We start from the raw sequence: 20,188 nt of genomic DNA, 5'->3' as shown, positions 1-20,188 counted from the left end.
GGGACCATTGATATTATGTACAATCGTGCATGTTTAGCACCAGTACACATATTTATATGGTACAATGGAAACATGGGCAGTCATGTCATTCATTTTAGACACTCTTGCTTTCCTTTAAATTGCAAAATTGCAGAGAAAACATGCATGGTATTAGTGAAAGTGTGTGTGTGTGTGTGTGTGTGTGTGTGTGTGTGTGTGTGTGTGTGTGTGTGTGTGTGTGTCTGTGTGTGTCTGTGTGTGTGTGTACACACATATACAGGCAGTGAGACTACAATTTTTTTTCCTCCATACCCCTTCATTACGGATGGAAAACCAAGCCACATGCTGACATATTTAGTACATTAGCATATATAATCTGATTTGGCAGTTTCTGCCAAACAATTAACAACAGTCCTGTGACTTGCTACGCCTATTTAGTGGTAAATGCACTGTTTCTATCTTCACCCTGCACACTGGGTCTGTAATGTCTCAGCTCCAGTGGGCGGCGTGTTATATTCAGAGAGTAAAAGAATGAATAGAGTGATATCATTTATTTAATAGGATTCATTTATATGTTAATAAAGATGGCTTGTTCGTGTTTGTATGCAGTATTTGCTGAAAGTGCAATCTGAAAACCCTGTTTTGCCATCCAACTAGAATGAATGAAGAGGGAACATTTGCAACTCATGTACTAAAGGATCATGGTCAGAGTTCTGCTCAACAAAAAGGGCACGAAAAAACTTTATGTCTCTATTTTGTCAGAAGCTGCCTGCGTAAAGGTGTCATTTTGCTGTTTCTGCTCACCTCTCTGGTTGACTGGGTCTTTGGCCACATATGCTACGTACTCAGCGGTATCCTGAGGGAGACAGGGGTAAGACAGTCAGGGGAGGAGAGGAAGATGGAAAATCGATAGGAAGAAAAGGTGAAGGACAGGTTTAGGACAGACAGGTTGAAAAAAAGAAGAAAGAGATAAAGCAGAGGCTGCTGTCTTTAAGTCATAACAGAAGTTAAAAACACACATTGAGCTGGAAGAGAAATGACAGGAAGTAACAAGATCAAGCTTGGTCAGAGGAGGACTGTAAACCAGCGAGGCAGCAACGGAGTGAGTGGCATTCATAGGAATAGACAAAGACAGAAGACAGGAAGGAAGGATATGCTGGCTGAAAAAAGATGGAAAAAGGCAAGAGTGATATTTGAGCTGAGAGAGAGAGAGAGAGAGAGAGAAAGAGAGAGAAAGAAAGAGAGAAAGAGAGAGAGTGACTCACTGGGTCTCCTCCAGAGGCGAAGGAGATGGACTGCATGTGATGATTGGCGATTATCTGTGGAGGAAAAGACAGAGGGAGAGAGGGAAGAGAGAGAGAGAGACAGAAGGAGAGCACGTGGGTGACATGAAGTATGTGGGAAGTGAGATGAAAGCATGTGGATGGAGAGACAAATGTGGAATCATTACTTAGAAAAGTGCTTTTCCCTTCCATTGAGCGGCATCAACTGCAGCAGAGATAAAACTAAGTGGGACAATAGATGGAACACCTTTTTAACAGTCTGCCATGACCGCCCATGCTGGATCAATAACACCGTCGACACTTGCTAATGCGCTGCGCACAATATGTGGTCTTCATCTAACGCTTTATTTCTGAATGGATATATGGGGATGGTATGTTTCTTTTTGCAATGTGTTAATGCTTGTGCAACCCTCTCCCCAAAGAAATAAACACAGCTCAACAGCAGTGATAGGCAGAGGAACACATCCTGCCTTGTGGCGATGCAGCAACGAAGACGATGGTTAAGAGTGATTTAGTGCTGCATCCATAAAGGAGGCAAACTAAGTGAAGAAGCTCTTAATGTATCTGGGTATCCCCAAAAGGTCACAACACAGTCTGCTGATGAATAAAATCACAAAAAGAATAACCTAAATTAGAATATGGGGAATTAAGATACTTCCTTGATGTCAAAGTCCATTTAAAATAATGTTTTTCATCTAGGTCCGACCTTCTGTGAAATTTCAGGTTACTAAAATCTTATTATATTATTTATCAGAATGTGAATGAAGTGGGATTTATTTCAACTTCTGACACGGTCATAAAGCTAACTCTCGGTAGGTAATTCAGGTTAGTAGATATAATGATACTAAACAAAAGCAAAGCTGTTTTTTTTAACAAATAAAACTCCTGTGTGTAACATTTTACACGTATTAATCATTTTTTTTATTGCCAATGGGCCAACGGATTGTTACGCAACTTAAAAATTAAGACTGTCACCGACTTTCTCGGTTGCCTGTAAAAGCTGTGGACTGACTTCTATGGAAAGGATTCGGGACGGATTTTCCAGGAAACTCCAAAAGGATGTGACGTTTTTTTCCGAGTCCCTCGCCTCTCTTCAGCTCGCCTGCAGCCAACAGCGATAGCTAAATGGAGTCCACACATGCTGTGGCAGGTCTGGCTGGCTCGTCACTTGTAAATTACGTTATTAGCCAACTTTAAGAAGCAAGCAACAACTGATCAATACAATGCAGAAGGTACAGCTAGCTTGCTTGCAACCGGTAGCTCACCAAAACCTAAGCAAGCTGCAGCTCATGAATCTGCCGTTGGTTGCCTCGTGGCGTTGGCTAGTGGAGTGATTCACAAATAGAAAGTGAGTGTTATTCTAAATATGATTGTAACTAATTTTACAGATTTATAAATTATGAATGAATGAATAAATGTTCAGTCTCACTGTTTTGGCCGCTACTCACTCACATTAACGTAAATAAATGAATGACCACCAGTGTTGACAATAACGATAGTTTTTTTTTTAAGTTACACAGAGAAGTTTTAATAAAAGATATTGAAAATTACAATAAAATGGTGATGATTAAAAAAAGCATTTACAATTTTTTAAAAATGCCATTCTAAAGTCTGTATAATCCTTAAACCCACATGAAATCCCTCAAGCAGAGAGATCTTCAGGTTTACTCTGCCTCAGTAAACTGCACAGGCTAAGTGCACTCTGGATACCAAACACACCTCTGGCTACAACAGAGCTCTAACAATCAGATGCATCGCTGACTCACAGTCAAATCTCTGGCGATCAGGGAGACATTTACTGAACACTGTCAAGAGTTTTTGAGGACAAATACACATAAGCAGCTTCAAGGGGCGAGCTGGACTCAGTCTAACCTGTTTGCAGTCGGAGGCCAGCAGGTTGAGGCTGCTGGTCGAGATGGTGAGGCTGATTGTCATGCCGGCAAACTGCAGGTTACTCTTCCCAAGGATGGATGTCATACAGCGATGGGTAGGCTGCGAAGGACAATGGATGTGGTCAGTGATTCTTTTTTTTTTTTTTAGTTCAACAAGTCATGATAGTCCATTGAGTCCTCCCTGCCTCTGCATGAGCCTGTGGGCGTATGTGTGGAAATGCCTGTGTGTGTGGGAGTGGAAGAACAGCTGCAATTGTGAAAGTGATCCTGTCTCCAAGGCTAACTGTGACCAATGGGGAGTAGACAGGACAGCTCGCATTCTGAAGGCTGGGCCAAAAGCTGGGCCAAGAGCATCACGCAGACCACGCCAGCATTATTGTGCCAGCCTGTTTATCCCAATCCTCCTCCTGTTCTCATGGCTTTCTTCCATATCTGCTCCAGAATATTTGGCGCACGCTGTGAGAATAACACCATCAGAGCAGGATACGCATGCTCAGCCACATTAACCTCAGTCCAGCTATATCAGAGGGACTAGAGTGCTTTTATCTATTCTTGTTTACATCCTTTAACTATATTTTGTCTGCTGCGCCTGACATTCCTTGGTCAAATCCTACTACGGCAACAGGCAGCTGGATTTAGCCACCTGTTTTATGGACTGTTTGGGGTGGAATGTTTTTAGTTTTACCGGAATACTGTGCAGAGACATTTGCAGTCTTTACACAGCAGACTGTCAGTTGTGTCTGCTTATCTGGCCTGACACTGGCTCCACACGAACTACAACTCCTCCTCCTCCTTCTTCTACAGCCTCCCTTGTGACAAGAGGGCGGGAAAAGAGAGACCAGAGAGTGATTGGTAATTACCTGCGAGTAGCACGCAAACCGCAGAAGTGTACAATCATCCTAAATCAAGATCTCTGTCTGTGTGTGTGTGTGTGAGTGTGTAAGGGAGTGTGTGTGACTAAATAGCCTAAATAGCCAACTGACCACAGAGTGGACAATCAAGCTAAATCTAGCTCTTATCCAGAAAACCCTTCCCACTGACGCCCACTTAAGCCTTATAAATAAATAATGCCCTGCAAGGGTGTAACATGCTGTGTACCTTTCTCCTGCGCTGGGCTCCTTTGGCTCCGGGCACGGCCTCACACACCACAGAGATGGCCTCCCTGCAACAGCAAACATTGAAAAACATGCAAGTGTTGCAATAGCATGTGATGAACCCTCTCACACCTTCCCAGAATGACAATTATGTGGATTAAATTAGATCCGGCAGTGGGTGATTGAATTTATCATCCCTAAACTGTGCTCGTCTTTGCCATGGAGACAAACATCACTACGGAAACCATAAGGAAACCACCAGGATTCCAGAGCATTCTAATTTAGGGGCTGGGCGAACTGAGCACATACACACACATGCACATACTGACACTAACGCAGAGAGCAACAAGCGAGCGAAAGAAATAAAGTGGAAGCAGGACAGACGGAAAGGAAGCCGATATATGAGCTGTGAGTTGTGTTTCTCTAAGTCTGACCACACTTTTGCCATCCCGCCCCCACACGCACAAACCAGAAATGGCAAGCCGGCGACAGATGATCGGTGTGTAATCTCACCTGGTGACCTGAGTTCTGGTGTTGAAGTCCAGCGCTCGCATTGACTGTAGCACCTCCACACAACCCATGTACTGCGGAAGGAAACAGGAAGCCAACATATTAGCAGCAGACATTTCCTGCTTCAGTCCCATTGGACAGACGGAACAAAAACAAAAGAAGAAAGCACCGGTGGTTCTTTCCTCATTTCTGTGTCAGTTTCAGTGACAGAAGGGTGTATATATGCAAATAAACTGTCTGGATAGAAAGTTGTCAAGTTATGTTTTAGTTGGCGGGTTAGTGAAGAGTGTGCCAGTCTCTTACCCGTACACTGTAGGAAACACCGGTGGTGCTGACCACACTGTCGGAGTGCAGCCAGCCGCGGGTGGGTTTATTGACAAAGGAGCCATGGCGCGTCCACTCATCTCCTCCCAGCTGCCCTCCTTCCACCCTTGCCCTCCTGGACGCCCCTCCCAGCCGGTTCATGTCCTGCAGAGGAGGTCGAGGAGGGGGAGAAGGAGCGGTTAAAGTGTGAATCGGATGATGAAACGGAGGGGAGGAGCTAGAGCTGCTTCGGTCATCCCCACAGGACTCAACAGGCGCGCGAGGCTGCTGCGGCCTGCTCGAGGCCTTGAGTCCCGGGAGAAGAGTGGCAGAGACACCCAGGCGAAGGGATCCCATCCTGGGGAAGAAGGAGCAGAGGGTGGTGGGGCTGTTCTCAGCCGCACGGGGAGAAGAGGGGGGTAAAATGGGAGTGAGCGATGAGGAGGAGAGAGAAGAAGGTAAACCAGGGGAGGGAGTGAGTGGGGTGGCAGGACTGGAAGGAGGGAACGATGATGGATTGGAATTTGTTTCATCGGTTGAGCTTAGCGATTCACTCCGAAAGTGGGTGTACTTGGTTTTTGGGACAAGCTCCATAATGAATCTGCAGCGTCAGTTTTACAAATCAGTCCACACAGGCTGTAGTTATTCAATCAAAGTCTTTTTGTCTCAGTGTTCAAAGTTTTTCTCGAACAGGACACGCGGCCATCTGTCCGTCTCTGTCAGCAAAGGAGCTGCATCCATCTGTCTGGTTGTCTGTCCTCCGATCATTACCAGGCGGTTGAAACCAAACTGCTTTGAAAACGTCTTTACCCACAATGAAAGCAGAATGAGAAAAGGTGCGGAGGAAAAGTGCGGCGTCCCAGTTAATGGAAGAATGTAGATGAAAAAAGTTTGGTTTTAGTGCACCAGTGCAGATCATGTTGTCATCACTTTGAAATCTGCATCAATGTTAATTGTGTTCCCAGGAACTGATGATGACACAGTCTTAGCTCTCCACAAAGTGTTCATCTTTGTGTTTTTGCCATAATGTAAAACAATATCTGTGAGTATCTTGTCCTGAACTTAATAGGCCCTCAGTGAGGGCCAGTTATCCAGCTGTCAGCAGCACCATGGAGAATCAACACAAGTGACTGTCTCTCAACTGCCCGTCGCATGTGTCTCTCTGCACTGAGGGGTGCTCTCTTGTACGTGATGTGTTTACATGCGTGAGGCAGTATAAACCTTCCCTGCCCACAATGCTTTTTAGATTATCTTTGTATGTGTGTGTGTGTTGGCGTGTGCATACGTGTGAAGCAGCTCCCCTTTGGCAGCTCTATCCTGTTCGACACGGGCCCATAAAAATCCTATTAGCAGCCAACAAGGGGATCGCAAGGGGGCTGTGCGAAGCAACACGGCAGCAACACACGCGCACACGCAATGCACAGGTCCAATTGGTTGATAAAACAGTGAGCACCTGCAGAGCTAAATGAAGCTCAGAATTGCTAAGAAAAAAAAAAAAGAGAGGAGGCTTACTGATGTATTGCTAGTATCCAACGCGGCACACTTTTTTTACTGCCTACTTTTCAAGTGCATGGTTTTCTCAGATCTCTCATCGTATTCCTCTCTTACTCTCTCTCTCTCTTACTCCAAAAGGTTGCTCATGTCCTCTCTGAATGGCCCTCGCTCTCTCTCTCCCTCCGTCTCCTTGTTCCTCTTCTTCTCTCCTCTTCCAGATCACTTCTGGCACAGCCTTGTTCCCTTTCTCTGCACTATTCCCTCTCTTCTCTCTGTCTCCTCTCTTCTCCTGGAAGTCCTCTCTCTTCCTCCACACGATGTACTCTGCCAATCTCTGTCTCTCCAACGCCTCCGCCCTCTCCCGCGCCACCACTTCCTCTCTCCTCTTCCAGATGATCTCTCGCTCCCCCTCGCCCCCTCCCTCGTAGTCTCGCCCGTTCTCCAGGCTGTCCTGTTTAACAGTCCCCTTGTCTAATATATTAACGGTGAGCCCTGTCTTTCTGCCTCTCTAACTTTAAGATTAGTGATGGCTAGAGGCTAGGCATGGTCACCTACTTAGACACCAATAGGAAACGGAAAGAAAAGCAAAACTTAGTATTTAAGATTGGGCCAGCAGAGTCAGGCCCGTTCCTGACAGAAGTTCCTGATATGGCTAAAACAAGTGAGGCTGCCTTGGTTCAAGTGTGTTTCCTAAAACTAGCAACCTCGGTGAGGATGTTTTCTGGAGCACCATTAGATAGTGGTAGGTTGAGTCTGAGATGTTGTCTGTGTCTGGTACAGTGACACACACTGCAGTAGCACGGTAGTGATGTAACACCAGAGAATGTAGGTCATTGACTGATGACGACTACCGGTGGGCTTGTGTGATAATAATGAGACCTGATTTGTCCAGTTTGAACTCCCAACCCAGGGTTCCCTGAATGGTGCTGGAGGCTCATCAGTCTGGAAAGGCTCAATTAAAACTGCACTCTGTTGTTAGGCTGATCTCCAAATGCGCCTCTCTTCTCACCCTGTTACTTTATAACCGCCTGGTTTAAAGAACATGCCCAGATTATAGTCAGTTACCTGAGAGAAGAGCGTTCACACAGCCCCATGTGATATGAAGAAACCAAGTGTTATATTCTTGAGCCGCTTCCCTCCTTATCTAAGGCAGGGCTTATCAAGCAGCAGGTTAGCTCTCAGTTTTATTTCAAACTACTACAACGCCTATGACACTGCATAATGTCTCATATTCTGCATATTCCAACCTAGAAGGCAAACAACAGTCTGTTTACATTAACAGTCTCTTGCAGAGTCCCACAAACAAAAGCATCTGCAGCGGTTTGACCTCAGTCAGAGGCAAGGCTACACCTACAGTCCTGCAGCGAACTGGCTAGCCTACACCTCAGTTGTGTTTATGCACTAGTTTACAATCTCTTGACCTTTACTCCCTCAAGGAAGGGCAAGGTTTTTACACACCTAGACCGTTTGCACAATGTTGTAAATTTGGCACCAATGTTGCAGTGATGCAAAGTCAGATGGTTGATCTTTCCACAAGCTAACCTTTAAGAAGTAAACTGTGTCTGAAGTACAGTGAACCAGCTTGTAGTGGGCGCTGCGTGCATGAAAAGGAACAGTCGCCTACACAAGTCTAGCACCACAGAGGGATTGTCTAGCGATTCTAGCTAGTCATCCATCTGGTCTTGGTCAAAAAAGCACCATGGAGAATCCAGTCACACTCATGCACTGCCAGACAGGCTGGGATGATCTCCAGAAAGCTGTAAAGAAGTATGGCTGGAAAAGTCACAAAAGACACGTGGTATTTGAACAATCAAAGAGCATGCAGAGCAAACAAAACAGTCTGTCACACCCCTAATAAAAACAGGAAAAAGCACATAAAAAAGGCAAAAGATCCAACAGAAATGCACACTAAAGAGGAAATTGCAGGTGTGTTCTCATACACAGGCTGCTGAAAAGCTCCAGTTAACCGTTGCCCTGCCTAGGATGTTAGTGCACAGAACACAGTGTAGGTCAGGTGACTGCAGAGGAAATGACCCTCTACATAAGGACAAATCTGTAGTCACCTACACACGGAGAGTAAAAAGAACAGACTGTCACAAGCGCACCTAATGATCAGTGATTAGTGGCCTCAGGGCCAAGCAGCTGCACAGAGTGATATGTACAAGTGACACCAGTATGATAATCTCATTTATCCAGTCATTCCTGATAATGGTGCATCAGCTTGACTGATGAAGATGGTATATGCCGTTTAAAAGCCGATAAAAGGTGAGATCAGGACACGCCTGGCTCGGCTGACTCGCACAAGACTAACACACAGAATGGGGAGGGGGAGACAGGTGACCTGAAACAACCCTGATTCCCGGAGACTGCCGAGCACCGCATAGACAAAGACCGTCTAGAAAGAAAATCCTGTCCAAGGACAAAAGTGTAAAAACTGCACACAACTACGGACTTATCAAGTCTACTGCATCTTATCTACTAAATATATACAGTTACCTAAAGGAACAGCACCCGTTTTAACAGATTTAGACCAAAAAAAAGAACTTTACATCTTGTTCAGTCTGCAGCTGCTGCCCGTTGCTATGGCAACAGACATTAAAAGAGATGCTTGCAGAGAATATACTGATAAGTCCCGACAACTGCAGAAATCTTCAGACAAAGAGATAACAGCTTTGTCAAATCACATGGCAGCAATTAGTTGCTGCATCAAAGGCTCCACATTAGAGCTTGTTTTTCAGCCAACAGCAGGAAAAACTAAAGACTCCTAGAAAGATCAATAGTGTCAGGAAATGATCAAAGTTTTACCGGCGTCGCGCCAGCCATAAAACCCAATCAATGTTGGCATCCCATGTCGACTGCATGCACCGACACAAACTAGGGCACGTAAAACTGATGATATTTTCTGATATTATTTCAAAAGAACAATAATCACCTTCTTAATAACAACTACACAAACATTTACTTTTAAAAGACAACACTGATGTTTAAAAAACTTGCATAAAAACCTGAATATTTTGTGCAGCATTTAACAAATGATTGTATAACATCCTGCAGAGTATGGTCAAAGAGAATAGGAAATCAGAAGTCACAAAGATAGTCTATATTTACACCAAAAAAAAAAGTAATTAAAAATTGATCAGTATAAAGTGAGTCTAATCAATTTCCCTAAGTTTTTTTTGATGAATGGCAAAGCATAAGAGTTCCTTTTTTTTGGTTTAAAAAGCATACAGTTGATACTCCATGGTGATTCATCTAAAGCTGGGCTCCATATTCACATGAGAACCACATTAATGTTTAAACAGCCTCAGACTGTCCGGTCATCCGTCCTCTCCTTCCTCTTTCTGGCTCTCCGTCCGTCCACTCCCTGAAAAACGTGCTTCTCCTCTGATCTGCTCTTCTGCTCGATTAATTCACAAAGTCACTGCCGGCAGCTCCTCTCCATCTCTCCTCTTCTCCGTTTGGCTGCCTCCTCTTCTCTTTACTTCCCTGCTCGCTCTCTCTCTCTCTCTCTCTCTCTCAGCAGATGGGGAAATGGCAGTGTTGCCAGGATGGACAATGGCACTCCTTCGTTGTGCGCCTCTTCTCCCCTCACGTCTGTCTCTCATTCCCACTTTCCTTTCACCTCTGTCTGTTGGAGGGACGGGCACGCTGTCTGTCCTCCCCTCTCCTCCTCCCAGTCTTGGTGGGTGATGCTGCCTCCCATTTTTTCTCTCTCTCTCTCTCACACACACACACTCTCTTTCTCTCTCTCTTTCTCACACACACACACACCCTCCCCACTTCCTTTCCTCCCATCCTACCTCCTTCCTGTTTCCTCCCCTTCCCCCCACCTCTCTGCAGGCTCACTCATTTAATAGTGTACATGTATATGCACAGCAAGATCCTGCACTCCCGCACATTAATGCACAAGCTCCAAGGGGTGATGGAGATGCTGGGGGGGGGGGGGGGGGTTGATGTGTGTGTTGGGGGAGGGTTGTACATGTTGACTATTCAAGTCTCCTCCCTTATTCATGTTTGGTAACCTGAGAAACAGAGTGAAAGAGGGAGAGAAAGAGAGGGAGGGAGGGAGGTTGGAGACAGACGGGCAGAGAGCGGAAGAGGGTTCACCCTCCCTCTATTGGCTGTGCGACATGAGGTCACTCTATGTAACCTTGATGGAGTGGACACATTTAAAAAGAAAGAAAAAGATGTTCATTCACATGATACACATTCCCTTACATTACTACATGACTAGAGCTCTCTAGGGGAAAAGGACAGACTATTAACAGGCAAGCACAATAACAACTCTGAAGAGGCAAACAGAAAGCAGAGATCCCACAGATAGGCCCCGACATTCAAGCATATCTGATGAGAAGGCAGTGTTGCGGAAAGCAGAAGAAACCACCCATAGAGTAACGAAGAAACACAGCAGAGTGGATAGTGAGGAGTCCTCAAATGACACCCTGAAATACTGTCCCTGCAGTACTACGTCTGACCACTACACCGTCATGTAGTCAAGTGTCTGGGATCAAAATCAGATAACTGCAGAGAACTAGGGTCATTCGAGGTAATATCTATCCCCCGTACACCACACAGTGAGTGATATGACAGTGATTTAAGACAGACCCCCTCCACCATGCCTGTAACCAGTGAAACACATGACACACTGTGGCTTAGGGTTGACAAAAAGATAATATTAAGAACATGTTTTAATAAATTCATCACTTATGTGCTATCCTGGATTTTGATTAAAAAAACTCTTCGTTGACAGTTTATTTGGTTTAACCAATGAAAACTAATGCAGTCTAATGCAAAAAAATTCCACCTTCATTAAGGATGTAATTTCTTTTTTTACACAACACAATTCCACAGCAGCACAAAATGCAGCCTCCAAAATGACCAAGTTAAATCAACGCCTCTTTAAAACAGTTCCAACAAAAAATGAACATTACAGTCGTAACAAGGGAGGTTTTAATGGAGGATTGCTTTGTTAGACTGCGTTAGTTTGAAGTAAATTAACCTAATAAAACTGGCAACTGAGTGTAGTTGACAATAACTAAAGACCACAATGCATTTACTCACAGGGCTGCACGATTACTCACTGTGACTTTAGTTCCCAGTCCCAAATACTGGTATCATAACTGTTTCAAAGTATTTCTTTTAGTCTGCTGCAGGGGGAAACTTTTAAATGATATAAGACGCCAAAGATGTAGTATAAATCAATCATCTGTACACACTACATCCTGTGCTTTGTTCTGAATCTGTTGAATAGTACTCCTGTATTTTGCTGCTGCTGAGAAACTAATTTAAATGGATCACATAAAGCCCCACTTTTTCATTTCAAAGTCTTAAACTTTACAATGTAATCAAGTTAAATTATGATAAACTGAAAGTATAAATGTAGGGCACATCGGAAGAAGACTATATACGGGAAATTAATCAAACTCTGAATTGTGAATTATTACTCTGGGTACTCAAACCTGCAGTCATGTTCATAATATCTAGAATATTACTTTGGAGGGTCATTTGCTGTAATCATGCAGCCCTAAATGTACAATTAATTAACTAAAATACCAATATTTAACACTCTTGAAACAAAGTGGGCCAAATAATGACTTCCAAAAGGATCGACTTACTTTTATATACCATTTTAACCTCACCAATCTCGAAATACTATTATAACAACTGATTTACATTTTAGACATAAGAGATGACCTTTCTGTTTGACATTACATTGTGGTGAGAAGAAGCAACCCCTTTGCCACTGTGTTAGCTGTGTTTTTGATTGTATCATTTGAATGTCTTACCATATATTCCATTGGCCAACACAGGCTGCCTGTGAGTCTGTAACCCTAAAAACACCAAACTGTACATCAGCATACTGTACACATACGCACAAAGCTCAAAGAACAAATCACAGCGCTCTTCACTGACGCCCTGGCAGCTACTTGACTCCCAGCATGCTTTGCTCCCAGGATCAGCTGTGGAGAGGGTCATGGGACCTCCTTGATAAAAACGGCCCAGTTGGTTAAGCACACAGAGACACAACACTGACAATAGACGGAGCAAGATTGAGTGGGAGAAAGTAACAGAAACAGCGAGAGGAGAGGCAATAATCCTGTGTGCGTGTTGAAACATACTCTGCGGAATGAAAGGAATCAACGGAAAGGATCGCATGTGCAGGATGCTTGTGTCTCGGCTTGCCCAACGCAAGTCAGTGAGTGTATGTTTTGTTTCAATACATGCAGTCGAGGGAATAACTGTGGAAGCTGCAGCTAGTCAGTAAGTATATGTTGTATAAAAGAGTCAGACTGAGACAGGGCTCTGGATCTAATGCACCGACGCGCTGCAAGGCCATATCTGCTGTCTGCTCTTATACACTGGAGATCAAAAGTAAAGAACAAAAAATCATGCTAGAACAGCAGTGGTATTGCCACAGCAGATATTCTATCAAATTCTGAACAATAAAATATAACAATATATCAGAATAAATCAAGTATTTATAATTTGTGTGCGTGCGTGTACGTGTGTGATCGGATTTGGCCTGCCTCACTCACCCTTACAAACACTAGGCATAAAAATGAGCCTAGATGAGTAAGTGGGCCTAGTCATTGACCTTTTTCCTACTGGACTACTGCCAGCCCGAGACGCTGTCTAACATCAGTTCACATTACGGAGACAAGAAAGACAACGATGATGATGACGATGAGCGCAGAGGGAACAGCTGGGAGAGGGGGTTACTGACAATGGAGAGCCTCTCTGACTGAAAAAGATGTGCAAACACACTTACGTACAACAGCAAAATGGCAATCAAATTTCCAAAAATTAGAGGTGAGGGTGGACATTAGATTAGACAGGCATTCAGCAGGAGGCCTTTCTGCTGGTTTTATAGCTCACCACGCACACAGCAAACATGTGAGCTGGCTATTTTGGGTCACGCCAACCCCCCCACCCCCTCTAAGCACACTCCCACATCTCTATCTCCTTCCATCATTCTCTTCCTGCTGCCACTCTCTGCCTCCCTCCACCTACAACTTCCCTCTTGCTTCAACGGTCAATTTTTTGTGAACAGTTTTATTTCTTCACTTTAGTTCCTCGTCCAGCTGTAACACTGTCTGATTAGCTGCCAACTTAAATGCGTCCAAAGCACTGAGTATTGACACTATCAAGTGCCAAAAGTTAGGATGGAATGCTTTGTCAGGCTTTGTTTACATATTCTCTGATCAGAGATTTCCCAATTTAACTTTGCCAATTTTTTACTATTTCATTTCAGCAAAGTTTCTATTTCTGTTTGGCAGCTTGTGCTGAAACAATACAAGCTGCTGTGTTTGGAATGTTTGGCTTGTGTGTCTTTTTTGTGTGAAACAAAAAAAGAGGGTTGGAGTTTACATTTATCAATTCAGCAGATGCTTTTGGCCAAAGCAAAAGGACAAATGAGATGAAATCCAAGCCACAGTGGATCAAGGAGAAGCCTCGCCTCAACAGTGTTCCATGTTCCACCTGGCAGGTATTGTATTGACGACAAGTATAAAAAAAAGTCAAACGATACCCAGTCCTATTCTGCTTTCACATTAACCATTAATCAGGCTTTACCAGGTTGAGTTGAACGTTAATAGAAAACTGATTGGAAGCTGTCATTAAAAGTATGCAACACTAAAGTTAGAAATGTTTGTCAAAGCAAGAAAGATTTCAAAGGCCCTGTTCAGACCTGGCATAACAGGGTTATTTTGGTATTTTTCAACCTAGACCCTATTTTCCCATGTATTTTTTGTGTGAGTGACTAATGTCAACAACATTAAAAAAAAAAAAAAAAAAAGGTCCAGTATTGAGTGCTAGTGCTGCAGCCTGGCCGCAGTGAAAGCAATTCCCTCACCTTTCTGGCATTTTTACACTTCCTTTGTAATCTTAAAATGCTCCAAATAAGAATACGGCACACTATCCACCAGGTGTTAAAACTCATCACTATTCAGTTATCATATTTCTGATAAAAGTCTGACTAATCATTTTATTCAGTCGGAATAAAGCTTCCCGCCAGTCATCCGTCGCTCCGTTTTCACTTGTGCTGCTCATGCAGGGCCATGGGAAGTAGGACGTTTCAGACCTCAAACTAGGTTGGTACTCCAACACTAGAATGCCTGTCAAAGTGGAACCTCCTACTAGTGAACTAGGGGTAGGTCGATCTACCTCGAATTGGATAGTAGGAGGTTTGAGGGAGGCGCTGTGAGACAATATACGTCAACTAAAAGTATTTGTGCAGCTAGTGATGCAGGTCAGCAACACAACAACTAATAGCTTTAGTCTACCTCCACTCTGTCTGCAGCATGTGTCTCCACTCTTGGAACAGCATTTTTCTTTAGGAAAAAGTGCGTTGGTAGGATGTTTTCTCCCATTTAGCTGACAGTAATGTCCTGGTCAAACTGCAGACATAATGGTCTGCACGGTGCAGTGAATCCAGTTACAAAGATGCAACTAGCCACACTTTCTGCCCACCTGCATCCAAAGCTAACGCAGGTTTATGAAAGTTGTGTGAAGTGTAACTCCACATATCGTTAGCAAAGTTTGGAAAGGCAAAACCATTATGTATATTTAAAATGTTTTAGATAACACAAAGCTAGGCTTCACTGTAATACAGTCAGACAATTATGATAACAATCTGCCAGTGGCAAAAACAAGCATTTTTACTGGATGTATATTGATTTGCAACGCTGCTCGCCAATACGAGTGCAAGAGCCAACGAGATGCATTGGTGTTTATATGAGACCATTTTCCTTAGTTGACTATAAAGGATTCCCACCTCTGCCCCTGTGAAATCTTCACCAACAGGTACATTGGGAATGTGAAGAGATCTCAGTTTCTGCCCGAAAATGTAGATTTGATGATATTCCTTAAGAAACGTGTAAATTCCAAACTAGGAACACAGGCCAGGTTTCACTTTTAGAAAGAAAGGGAAACATGCACTGTTTGGAAGTTTATACCATACCTCATAAATAATAATTCTATAATTCAGGGGAAAACAGACAAACATAGAGAATGTGTCTTCAATCTAACTTTGTTAAAACAACTGTGGAAAGATCGTATCATGAACCCAGTATCGTGAGTCACGAGTTCAGTGTATTCATACATCCATACATTAGGCTTGTTTCTATTAAGGTAAAATGTGGCCGCTCGGAAAGTTGCAGGGCACGCTCTCTCAAATGGCCATTCACTCGCAGTGTTTTCATTACAAAAAAAAAGGCCAGAGAGGGATTTACGGGACTCTGGAAGTGACGTATCACTCTGAATTGGTTTCGATCGCCGGTTATCAGCTGATCAGTGATCAGCCGTGCGCCTCTCTTCCTCAAGAGAAATACAGAATAGATTCTCCTAGAGCTTCTCTCAGGGGTTTGAGTGGCCGTTTTTTGGCCCTGCTCTCCCCCAAGTCCAAAAAACAGCCGCTCAATTGGCTGCTTGAGGGGTGTTTCGGCAAGATAGACCCACCTCATTCTGGGTATTTGGACCATAATGGAAGCCTATTGCAGCCCGGTTCACAGCGACAAGGTTGCAGCACTTGTGCTCAATACTGGACCAGTTTCAAAAAAGTTGTTGACATTAGTCACTTAAACAGAAATACATGGGGAAATAGGGTCCAGGTTAAAATAAACTAAATTATAAATTCCCCTTTAACGTGCATCGTAGGTGATTTGATCACAAGTGGACAGCTCTAATTACAAGTGTGAATGCACCCAAGATGCACTGAGAACGTATTGAGATTTGATCGCTAAATAACATTCGGAGGTTGCCTGCCTGCACATGGCCACATCCTTTTAGCAATGTCCTATCTGTCCTCCGTCTATTCAACTGACGTCATCTCTATAAGGGTAGCATTCTGAAATTGCGTAGGCTTGCTTTGACCATGAAAACTTAAGAAAGCCCATAAAAGATACTAGTGCGTCAAACATCTCGGCCGATTTGGTTTGACTAGTACAGTTTAGATTTCTTTTTCTCCTTTTTCTTTTAATTTCCAGCAATTTAGAAAAACACTGCTGCCTGCCACAAGCTTAAAAAAAGCAACGCATTTGGTCTTTGCAAGAGGAAATGTGGACATGTTTAATTGCAAATAGAGCGGGGAAGTGAGAATCTAATGCTAGGTGTGAAAAGATGCACTTTGTGCTGTCCACTTGTGATCAGACCACCCACATTCTAATGCCAGGTGTGAACAGGGCCAAATCCCTGTTCTGCAAACATAAACAAATTCAAACATAGATTCAAATATTTTTCTGTTGTACATACTGCTTACCCCGTAGATCTAATTTAATCATGCAGTATCACTGCTTTCATTTCTATTTTAGCAAAACAGGTGTCCAAGTCCCTGTTTTTTTCAGTTGCTTGGATAACAGTGTTGCAATCGCTACATTTAAAAAACATATTTAATGTCCACTTTTATCTACAGAGTAAAATAGGGTGTTTTCTGCATCTTAAAAGCATCATGGCACTCTGTATTTGCAGTTAAATATTTCAGTTGGGTGGGATCATGATCTTATCAATGATGTATTATTATCTGAAATCAGTGTAGAGAACAATCAAAACAGTGATGGTATCTCTAACAGGGAAATGTGAATTAAGTCTGCTCCAGACTCTGATACTAACCTAACCTTAAATTGACCTTTCTTGGCAGAGGAACTGCTTTATTCTCACATCCAACACATTACCTATAAAGGCTAGACATGGGTGGTGGAGCCCTGTTTTGCAAAAAAAGGAAATAGACTTATTAAAACGCATAAAAGATATCAACCATGATGAGGACATTAAGGCACTTCTCCACTTAAAGTTCATGACATGACAGATCCATACTGATAAACTGTGTGTGTGTGTGTGTGTGTGTGTGTGTGTGTGTGTGTGTGTGTGTGTGTGTGTGTGTGTGTGTGTGTGTGTGTGTGTGTCAAATACAGTAATATAACAATCAGAGCCAGCCAATCTAAAAATACCATCAACTGTCCTCATAGTCAGTGTCACTTATTACACCTGAGCTATACTACTTCTCATTTTTAAAACAACACACGACAGGATTTTAATCAAATTGCGGATCCTGCAGTGTTCCGAGCACCGAGCATGTTGCATTCCGCGGTGCAGGAGGAAACACAGCTGAGGCTCAGTCCCATTGTGTAGAGGTAGAGACGGACAACCACATGCTATGACCTCAAAAACAAACTCCTACAGTTTGTTTCCAGACCAGAACACACTTGCAAACATACATACACCCACACCGGCAGACAAGACAGATTTAGTGCACATCAGACACACGCACACGCACACACACACACACATGCACACACATACGCACACACACACGCACATGCTCACACACTCCTGTCAACAGCTTTGACATGTTTAAGGCAGCTTATGACCTTGCCACTGTGTTTTTATCAATAGCCAAGACTAATTCAAGGCTAATATTGTGCAACATTCAACTCTTGCAACAAAAAAAGTGGTGTATGTCTATGGATGTGAGTATGACTATGTGCACAAGTACACACACACCTGTCAAAGTGAAGCTGCAACAATCACAAGTGTCACACTGTGCCGTCAACCAGGGCGAAAGCTTTCACCAGTGACTGATGCAGTTTGAGCAGAATTGGACAGATCCAATTTTAATCAAGTGGATTTTGGATAGTGCCAGTGTTGTGATTGAGCGGCAGAGATGCTCCGCTCCAACTGACAGATTGTGTCTGGGGCTGTCCTTCCCCGTTTGTGTCGTTTTTGTCCTTGTGTATGTGTGTGTGCGTGCACATGTGTCTCGTTTGTCTGGCCCCTGACATGTGTCGGAATCGACCATTTTTTCGGATCAGCTGTTGATTGGACCTACTCTTCCCCTCTCTATTTCATCAGCGGAGATAACTTCCACCATATAATATCATGTCAGGGGGCTGCTGGTCTGAGTGGTGTGGCTGACCCTGATAAGAGCGCACTGCTTTCAGTCACCTCAATCATACCCCCCCATGCCCTTGAGTCCATTTCCATAATAGTCTGTCTGTCCTTCACCCCTTCATGGTGAACTTTAACTCTTTCACAGTGACCCTTTCCCAACACATCTGAGGTGTGTTTGCTGATCGGTCTCCATGGATACACCGACTCACATAAAACTGTAAGTTCGCTGTGCGACTGTGAGAAGATTTGTGTGTGTGTGTGTGTGTGTGTGTGTGTGTATGTGTGTGTGTGTGTGTGTGTGTGTGTGTGTGTGTGTGTGTACACTGCTCCAACGCTTATCTCACTGGCAATTTACAACTATCTGCTCAACTGACACCAACAAGGCGCTTTATTTTTTTATAAACTTTATAGCTGCTTTATTGTTGTATTCATTATTTGCACAATAGTTTTGTTTTGTCGGTGACATGTCAGAGATAAGTGAAAAATCAGAATGTTTTAAAATTTGACTTATTGAAATGGCTTGTTTTGTCTGACCAACAGGCCACAATTTAAGTATATTCAGTTTACTGTTGCGACAAAAACAACAACATATCTTTACATTGGGGAAGATGGAGCCAGCAGCAAATGTTTGACTTTTTTTTAAACATGAAAATGAATTAATTAACAAAACAGTTGCCTATTAATAATCTGTCTGTTGACTCACTGATTATTAATTTCAGCTCTGACACAATTTGAGAATGTTAAGGTAACTAAGGAGCATTTAGTGAGTTACTCTATTCATGTTATTCGAGCGGATTCAGCTCGAGGCCACTCAGTTTACTTCTCATCATTGCCTATTTTAAACTACAATAGGCCTACTTTAACAGTGACTGCTGTGTTTTCAACTATGTTGCTTAACTGGAAGCTTCTGAGGACTTCCAGCTCCAATAACACAACCTAAAAAACTCGTCTGACAGCGCGAAGACGAACACAAGTTAAACATTTAGATGCTAAAGTCTGCACAGCCTATCTGATAATGAACTTTTTTTTCTTTTCTTTACAGTAACCCGACAGGCTAAACTCCACTGTGTTGTCTTAATATAGATAACACAATGCAGAACAGTGTATCCCTGCGAGCACCACAAAGATAGAGAGAAAAACGATTTCCTCAAACGTTTCAGTTGTATCGTTAATAACTGCGGTCCACTGACGCACAGCACGCAACGGTAGAGTACAAACCATGCCCCTAAAAAAAAGTGTGGTCAACTTTTTAACGAGCAACTTACCAGCTCTCTTCCTCCCTTTTCCCCTCGAGCTGCCCCTCCTGCCCGCCAAGCTGTTGCTGCACAAACTTCAGCTTAATTTCATCTAACAGGACAAAAAGTCTCGATGTTGTTTTTGTCCGCCAGGCGCCTCACAGTTTTAATAAACTTCATAAGAGATTAGTCCAAACTTCTTCTTTCCTCTCCCTTTCCTTCCTCCTCCCCCTGCCTCCGCCTCCCCCCTCCACGGTCACGACAGAAGCTACTTCCGCGAACAAATGGCAACGTCATCTGGCCGCGGATCCTGTGTGCGTGTGTGTGTGTGTGTGTGTGTGTGTGTGTGTGTGTGTGTGTGTGTGTGTGTGTGTGTGTGTGTGTGTGTGTGTGTGTGTGTGTGTGCGTGTGTGTGTGTGTGTGTGTGTGTGTTTCACCTGGCCAACTCGGAGCACAATTGCGCAAAAGTAGAAATCCCAGCTCGCGAGCCAAAAGCATTAACACGTAAGTTACCT

General features: G+C 43.5%; 1 protein-coding gene across 3 annotated transcripts in view; it reads right to left on the bottom strand.

Moving 5' to 3' along the window:
* The window catches only part of shc1 (SHC (Src homology 2 domain containing) transforming protein 1), a 26,877-nt gene extending 6,991 nt beyond the window's left edge, over positions 1-19,886 (bottom strand). Inside the window, exons 1-8 of one of the 3 annotated variants that reach the window (XM_083918861.1) lie at positions 19,704-19,886; positions 12,342-12,386; positions 5,062-5,226; positions 4,762-4,832; positions 4,253-4,316; positions 3,135-3,254; positions 1,245-1,298; positions 784-835 (exon numbers count right to left, since the gene is read on the bottom strand). In XM_083918861.1, the coding sequence (XP_083774987.1) occupies positions 784-835; positions 1,245-1,298; positions 3,135-3,254; positions 4,253-4,316; positions 4,762-4,832; positions 5,062-5,226; positions 12,342-12,353 (538 nt within the window). In that variant the 5' untranslated portion in view covers positions 12,354-12,386; positions 19,704-19,886. Of the gene's footprint in view, positions 1-783; positions 836-1,244; positions 1,299-3,134; positions 3,255-4,252; positions 4,317-4,761; positions 4,833-5,061; positions 6,159-12,341; positions 12,387-19,703 lie in introns of those variants that run through there. The other 2 variants (XM_083918862.1, XM_083918860.1) reach the window with 2 other exon arrangements.
* Between the last annotated feature and the right edge of the window lie 302 nt (positions 19,887-20,188).

Source organism: Echiichthys vipera (genome assembly GCF_963691815.1).
Source record: "Echiichthys vipera genome assembly, chromosome: 8".
Taxonomy (NCBI): Eukaryota; Metazoa; Chordata; class Actinopteri; order Perciformes; family Trachinidae; genus Echiichthys; species Echiichthys vipera.
Note: the sequence above shows the minus strand (reverse complement) of the source record. Positions and strands in the feature narration are given on the sequence as shown.